Source organism: Galeopterus variegatus, unplaced genomic scaffold, assembly GCF_000696425.1.
Source record: "Galeopterus variegatus unplaced genomic scaffold, G_variegatus-3.0.2 Scaffold7602, whole genome shotgun sequence".
NCBI lineage: Eukaryota > Metazoa > Chordata > Mammalia > Dermoptera > Cynocephalidae > Galeopterus > Galeopterus variegatus.
Genome location: NW_007733713.1, coordinates 39,273 through 47,494, shown reverse-complemented (window position 1 = coordinate 47,494; position 8,222 = coordinate 39,273). Strand labels below are relative to the sequence as shown.

The 8,222-nt window shown below is 36.9% G+C and overlaps 1 protein-coding gene across 4 annotated transcripts in view; it reads right to left on the bottom strand.

Annotated features, from left to right (window-relative positions):
- Positions 1–8,222, bottom strand: part of PHLDB2 (pleckstrin homology-like domain, family B, member 2) — a 59,360-nt gene that overhangs the window by 27,751 nt on the left and 23,387 nt on the right. For 2 of the 4 annotated variants that reach the window (XM_008592113.1, XM_008592114.1), the window contains exon 5: positions 4,086–4,175. In XM_008592113.1, the coding sequence (XP_008590335.1) occupies positions 4,086–4,175 (90 nt within the window). Of the gene's footprint in view, positions 1–598; positions 743–4,085; positions 4,176–8,222 lie in introns of all 4 variants that reach the window. The other 2 variants (XM_008592112.1, XM_008592111.1) reach the window with 2 other exon arrangements.

Below are 8,222 nucleotides of genomic sequence, written 5' to 3'. Positions count from 1 at the left end.
TGAAAGAATAAGACAAAAAAAAAATGAAATCGATAATCTGATTGTTCTGTTTTGTTATATTTTAATCAAGAAGTCGCAAATGATGGACAATATCTTTCAATTTAGCCTCTTGTTAAAATCCCACAATGCAAACAACTTGGTCCCTAGAAGGTATTTTAATTGACTATTATTGGCCCCTCCCCAGAATGCTTTAAAGCAGCATAACATTAACATTAAGAAATATCCACGTTACAAAACAAAATAGAAAACAAAATTAAACTGGAAAGGTGATTCAAACCAACATTTTTAGAAAGGCTTTTTAATTTCCAAGAAAATTAGGTCAGGTTAGAGTGCTAAGGCACAGAGCTCATGTCTTTGAACTTACTTCTTCCAGTACTCTACCCTGTACCATACATTTCATGGTTTCCGGCGTTTTAATTGGCTAAGTAGTACCCCCAAATTGGTATGTTTTATAAACTCAGCATCACTCTGACCCTCTGGCCAAACAGACATATATTTGTCACACACACCCTCCTCATTTTCCTCCTTTCGAGTCACTGTGGGTTAATGTTTGACATGAGTAAAAGCAGTGAATGAATGAAACGGCATGCCAACACACCTCTTTACTTTGTGACTGGCTCACCAGCCCAGCGGTGGCAGGCTCAGTGGCAACAGCATCAGCAGCAGCAGGGAACTGAGTGGAAGGGGACAGATTCGTGGAATTGCCACATGGCTCATTAATTTCATTTACACTGATATACCCCTAAAAGGAGGAATTCAGAAGTTAAACACAAAGAAAGCAAGAGCTTAGGCATGCGAGAGTATTAATGTTCCCAGTATAATGGAGTTAGCTTAGAGCGGCACAGCCAGATATCTGTGATATTATCAAATGTTTCATTAAGGGAATAATCAGCAATTAAAATGGATTTACGGTGCTTAACCTTGAAAAATAGCATTCCAAACATTAAACATAATTTTTCTGGTGAAATCAAGATGACTATATTGTAAGTAACCCAACACCTTCAATTAAAAAATATCCAGGGGTACCAGCATTCATTCTGGTGACAGAATGAGGTTGTCACTCACTACACATATGTTTACAATTATCACGCAGCTAAAAATCTGAGATGTAAAATCAGCAATGCAATCACTTACTCCCTAATTCAAGAGCCTTTTCCACAAATCTTCTTTCTTAGAGTGTTCCCCTCTTCTTCTGTTTCCTGATGAATTAGAGTGTGAGTAAAAGTGGGTTGAGGACTACTGGGTTTTGCACTAAGAAAACATTGATGTGACAGTAATTTATTTGTAATGGAGTCTAGCTTTTAGGCATCTCAACCAAATGAGAATAAAAAGGACACTATCCTCTCACTCAGACAAGCCTTCCCTAGTGAAACAAACGCGCTAGTGCACATGCACATGAACACACAGACGGCCCTCAGGTGGAGGAGCTGCAACTGCAGAATGTTTCAATTCAAGGCACCTTCCCCAAGCCCCAACTCTACCCCCGGGACAGAGAATTTCCAGTTAGCTTTGAACTCAATAATTCAGTTCTGGCTTCAGCTTAGAGATAATATACCCATAAATCAAAATCTCTGAGAATCAAAACTCCTGAATTTATATTTGTGGAAAAGGCACTTGTAAATTTTCATGGAAAGTAACTAATTACACAAGATTTTTGCCACACCAGTAAACAATATGGAAAAAAAAGAATAAAAGGTATAAAATAACATCTCTTTTTTAAAAGTGAAGTTAAATTTGACACTTGGGTTCTTCTATTAGCCCATTATTTTTTTCAAAAAGTACCTCCAGGAAAGGCAAGATATCACTATGCTGGTGAAGCAAAAACTCCGGGCTGGAAATCAAGGATGTTACTGAGAACTTATAATTATGATAAAGTGGAGAAAGCTAGAGTTGACTGTTTATAAATTAAATGCATCGAAGTCTTGTACTTCAGAAAGGGGCACAAATATTAAGTAAAGTTTTATAAGGTTAAACTGAAGAAAGGAAGTAGTCAATTTGGTTATCAAATTTCATTTTATCTACAATAATGAATCAGAAAGAAAACGAACAGTTTTGAGTTATACTTTTGCTCAGTTTTTGATAGTAGAATGTTCGAAGCCAAGGTTTGATTCCTTTCATGAGCATAGACTGTACAACTTAATTAATTGCTTCAAAAATGTATGCTATTTGCCAAAAGTGGGAATTCTTTAAAAGAGTTAGGTTATAATTCATCACTCCTTTAAAAACAAGAAAAGAGGAGAGAATGAAAGACAGCAGAATGACAAAGGAAAAAAGAAAAAAGAAAATCGCAATATTCTGTGAGTCAAGTCTGCTTGGTACATGAAAGAGAATGCAGAACTACAAACAAGACCAAGAGCTGCAGACACAGAAAAATAGTCAAAGAGCCAAATGTGCTTTTGACACCAAGAAGTCTGCAGGAAAAAGAAAGACCAACTCCTTAACAGAAAAGGAAAAATTTTATTCTTTTATTAGGAGATGAAGATACCCTAGAGCCCAACAAATCAAAAAAACTCACGATGTCCGGAGTCAAACTCCAAATCTTCCCTCTTCAACCTATTCCTTCCCTAAATTTTATTCTTTTATTAGGAGATGAAGATACCCTAGAGCCCAACAAATCAAAAAAACTCATGATGTCCGGAGTCAAACTCCAAATCTTCCCTCTTCAACCTATTCCTTCCCTAGTCTTCCCTATCTCAGTAAAAGACACCCACCATCCACCTTCTTATTCAAACTGGAATAGTGGCATCTTTCCTGACCCCTCCCTTTATTTATTTCATCCCCACACCCAATCTATCAGCAAGAGCTGTCAACTCTACTTCCACAATATATCCTAACCCAGCTAATTCTCTCCATCTCTCTGCCATTTCTCTAATTCAAGCCATCAGTGTCTCCAGTCTCTACTCTTGCATCCATGTCCACACTAGTTTCCCTGCATCCCCTCTTGCTCCTTATAATCCAGTATCTGCAGAGCAGCCCAGAGTGATCTTTAACAAATGGATATCAAATAATGTCACCTCCCTGCTTAAAACCACTTCATGCTTCCCATCATAAATAAAATAGAACTTAACAGGACTCAAAAGATCTGCCCCTACCCGCCTTGGTGACATTTTCCTGACATTCCATCCACCACCACCCCTTGTGAATCAGTTCCATGTTCTGAATAATGGAGAGAGACTATGAATCTCAATGATCTAATACAGCTTTTGTAGAAATATTTCACAAAATGCTTCTGAGGCACATATTTAGTCACACTTTTTATTGTGAGAAGCATTTTATTTCACATACCTACACACAAAACAATATTTTCTATGTAGGAATTCCTAACTCTTTTGTCTTTTTATAAGCAACTTATAAATAAAGGGAGTTTTTTTGGTTATGCAAATTCTTATGAAAGCTTTTTTAGAAAAAAGAATAAATACAAAGAAAATTACTTTCTTTCTCAGTCAAGGTGATAATTTTCAAATCATGCTTAAAAAAGTCTACCATTCTAGCAGCATAGCTCTATCAGAAGTATTGAGGAAGAGTGGTGACAGGGACTTACGGAAAGAGGAATGTTTGGGATAAAGAGTAGGTACAGCTTAATATAAATAGGAGTTTCCAGTTTAGGAGGGAAATAGCAGAAACAACATGGGGGGGAGGGAAGAAATGGAGAAAAGAAAGAAACCAGACTATCTCTCAGAATGCTTGGGGCGGTTTTCATGTTCTATAAAACTCAAGAGAAAAAGAAGTAAAGTAAGAGAGGGGAGGAGGAGAGAGAGAAGATTAAAGGAAGGTAAGAGGAGAATTAAAGACTCATCTTGGTCTAGATCCTAAATTTTTTGAAACTCTAAGTTACCCCCCAATGTCACTGCCAAGAAATGTAGATATACACACACACACAGATGATGTGCATTTGCATTAGACACAAAGATAGTCCTTAAAATGCTTCAAAGCATAAGTAATGAAAGGCAGGAAAACCACCAAAGCATAGAGTGCTTTCACAAATTATGTAAGTTAGTGTTTTTGCTATTCAGCTAATCACATAAAACTGAGGTATATCTTCTGACTTATAAGGACATGAGTGGACATATAAATTCATTGCTTACCTCTTTTAGAGTATTGGGGCTAACAGGAAACCCTTTTCCCCCAGAGAGGCTGGAGTATTTCTTTTCCAAATTACAAAGATTCTCCTTTTCCTAAAGGAATAAGATATCTATTAAGGTTGGAGTCAACTGAGAAGTACAGCAACTGTGCATTAGAGACAAACATCAGAATCTCATGTATCTCCTCCATTTGTGTTTCCGCTCCTTGTTACAGTCAAAGCTTGAAACTGTGTATTGAAGAGCTCATCTTCTGCTAGTTCATATGATGCCTAAGTTGTTTACAAAAATATTTAGATATATAACTCTTCATTCAAGACATTTTATAGAGTGACAGTATGTATTTAAAAAAGGGAAAAAAAAGGGTAGCTGTTCTAGTTGAATCAAGAATGGGCGCAGAAGCCCTGTGACGCCTTCCAACTCTCAGAGTCTCCCTCTCAGCCTTTTATCTTTCACTTTTCTAAAGTCTATTTTTTAAATTTTTAATTGACACACAATAATTGTACATACTAGTATTTATGGAGTACAATGTGATGTTTCAATACATGTATACACTGTGTAATGATCAAATCAGGGTAATTAGTATATCCACCACCTCAAACATTTATCATTTCTTTGTGGTGAGAACATTCAAAATCCTCTCTTCTAGCTATTTTGAAATATATGCTACATTATTGTTAACTATAATTACCCTACTGTGCCACAGAACACCAGAACTTCTTTCCTCTAATTGTAACTTTGTACCCATTGACCAAGTTCCTATTGCTTCATATCCTTGTCAACATTTGAAATTTTCACTTTTTAACTTTAGGCAATTTATTCGGCATGAAGTAGAATCATATTATTTTAATTGACATTTCCTTGATGACTAATGATGAGTATTTTTCCATGTGACTTACTGACCTTTATAAATCTTTTTTTTGTGACATATATATTCAAGACTTTCACCTGTTTTTTAAATTTATTAGTATTTATCTATTAGTATTGAGTTGTAGGAGTTTTTAACATATTATAGATACAAGTCCTTTGTCATTTCCTCCAAGAAATCTTTGCTTACACAAGGCCATGAGGATATTCTTGCACTCTTATATTGTCTTCTGGAAGATTTATAATTTTCATTTTTGTGCTTAGGACTATGATCTGTCTTGAATTAATTTATGCACATTGTGTGCGGATGTTGAAGTTTATTTTATTCCATGTTTACCCAGTTGATCCAACACTAACTGTTGGACTTACCTTTCTTTATTTTTTTATTTTTTATTTATTTTTATTTTTTGTGACCGGTAAGGGGATCGTAACCCTTGGCTTGGTGTCATCCGCACCGTGCTCAGCCAGTGAGCGCACCGGCCATCCCTATATAGGATCCGAACCCGTGGCAGGAGCACCACTGTGCTCCCAGTGCTGCACTCTCCCGAGTGAGCCACGGGGTCAGCCCTATTTTTTTTTATTTTTTATTTTTTTAAAGATGTGTGGTAAGGGGATCTTAACCCTTGACCTGGTGTTGTCAGCACCACACTCTCCCAGGTGAGCTAACTGGCCATCCATATATAGGGATCCGAACCCGTGGCCTTGGTGTTATCAGCACCACACTCTCCCAGGTGAGCTAACTGGCCATCCATATATAGGGATCCGAACCCGTGGCCTTGGTGTTATCAGCACCACACTCTCCCAAGTGAGCCACAGGCGGGCCCTTGGACTTACCTTTCTCTACTGAATTGTCTTGAAGGCTTTGTCAAAAATCAAGAGAGAGTATATGTATGGGTCTATTTCTGGACTCTCAGTTCAGCTCCACTGATTGATATGTCTATTTGTATGCCAGCACTATATTGTTTTAAATACCACAGCTTTATAGTAAACCTTGAAATCAGACAGTATAAACTCTCCAACTTTCTACAAAGTTGTTTGGGCTATTCTAGGCCCTTTGCATTTTCATATATAGTCAATTCCCGTTAGTTGTGGTAGTTATGTTTTATAATGTTGTCACAAACACTGAATTAGAATAAAACCATTGCTCCTAGAGGAAAAACAGGGTTGGGTTCCTGTGAGCCTCTGGTCACAACATTTTTAACTGGTCGATATATAACTTTGTTTTCTGTGTGTTTCTTTTTGAACACATCTTATTTAATATACTCGTATACGGTTGATTCATTAATACTGAACTAACAAACAAAAGCACTATAACTCATGCCTAAATGAAGCTTATCTAACATACATATTTTCTCCATAAGACACATCATAGCCTTCTTGCACTTAGGAACCCTATACAGCACTTTAGCACTATGCACGGGAGGCATTTTAAACAGCAAAATCACCAACAAAAAGCACAAAAATGTAAAAACATGACACTCAACAGTCCACATAAAGGACACCCTGCAGTATGACAGCTGAAACAAGAAGACAGGGTGTTGCCTTGTTCAACCTCAGCTGGGAATGTCCATTTTGGGCACCACAAAATTTTTATTGCTCTGTGCATATCTAAGAATGACTGCAAAAGTGCCACATTGTTTTTAGGGTTACAAATACATTTTAGCAAATAGGCAAAATCACAGATATGGAATCCATGAACCATTAGGATCAGCTATAAATTTTAGCATCAACTTGTCAATTTCTATGAAAGAGTCTATTGGGATTTCTATAGACCAATTTGGGAAAATAAAAATCTTAATACTTATGGACCACAATTTTTATAATCAAATTTATTTTATATACTTTTAATGAGGACATATTATATCGGTTATGTGTTTACTCATTTTTAAAAATCTATCACTAAGATTTTTTTCCTTTTTTTATATTTTAAAAATTTCAGGACTGGCCCGTGGCTCACTCGGGAGAGTGCGGTGCTGATAACACCAAGGCCCTGGGTTCGGATCCCAAATAGGGATGGCCGGTTCGCTCACTGGCTGAGCGTGGTGCTGACAACACCAAGTCAAGGGTTAAGATCCCCTTACCGGTCATCTTTAAAAAAAAAAAAAAAAAAAAATTCCAAAAACTACTTAAGTACTACATATTACACTATCTAATTTAAGCTGTGGCTTTCAGTATTGTGTGCAAAGGGTAAAATGGTGTTGGGGAGATGACAGCAAGAGAATTCATCCCAAAGGCAGGGGTAGGGATGGAAAATACAACTCCACTTGGTGCTGTAACAGTAGCAGAAAGGCAGGTGTCAGGGTTCTGTGTGGGCTGCAGTGCACCTCAAGTGGACTCATAATTCTACGTGAAGGACTATTGCCTCTCTCTTCTTCACCTAAAAATATCTAGAAGGGAATACTCATTTCTCCTAGGTGGAACCATGGTACAGCCTTATCCTTTAATCCTTCATTCTAGATTTGATCTTTCTCCTTCACCCATTCTGGGCCCATCGCATATTTTCATGATCCCAAGTGTCATATTCCTAGGTAGTGGACTGCAATGCATGCAGGACTCAGACCTGAGACCAGCCCCATCAGCTTTAACATTTGCTGACTTATCCCTGCAATTACAAAAAGGATCATGTGAGAAGGTTAGGATACAGGTTGTTTTCTATTGTCTTTGGGCAGAGGAATCCCTTTACACATACTCACTTAGGTGCTGGGACAGATGAGGACATAGACATTTTGATGAGAATGATCTTGCCACCCCTCTACATATACCACATGGATTGTCTACCTATCCAATTAAGTCAAATTAAATCCAGTGTAACATTTGCCAGGAAGACCCACACACATATAACTGGAGTTCAAAACACCAGAGGATCTGGGCCAAAATATTTGACAGCAGTATGAAAGAGCATTTTTCCTTAAGCCTACTCTAAATTGATGTTAGAATATATTTTAACTATTTGATGAAAAAATAATGTTTTAAAAAAGAGGAAAATTAAAAAAAGAAAAAAAATACAGATTTTTCCATAGTTTGGATTTTCACAATGTGGAAAAAACATGAAGAAAACATCCTTGCTTATTTTCTGAATTGTATTTAATCGTTCACAGAGTATTAGCTTATAAATGTGAAGGATTAAATTAAAAAATATACAAAAGTCTTCCTTAAATTATAAAGCATTCACTATGAAAAGGCATTTACTTTAAAGGAGGAAACTTTCCCCAAGATGGAACCTGTTTTATTGTCAGCCAGTGCTGAAAAAGAAATACTTACTCTTTGTAGCATCAT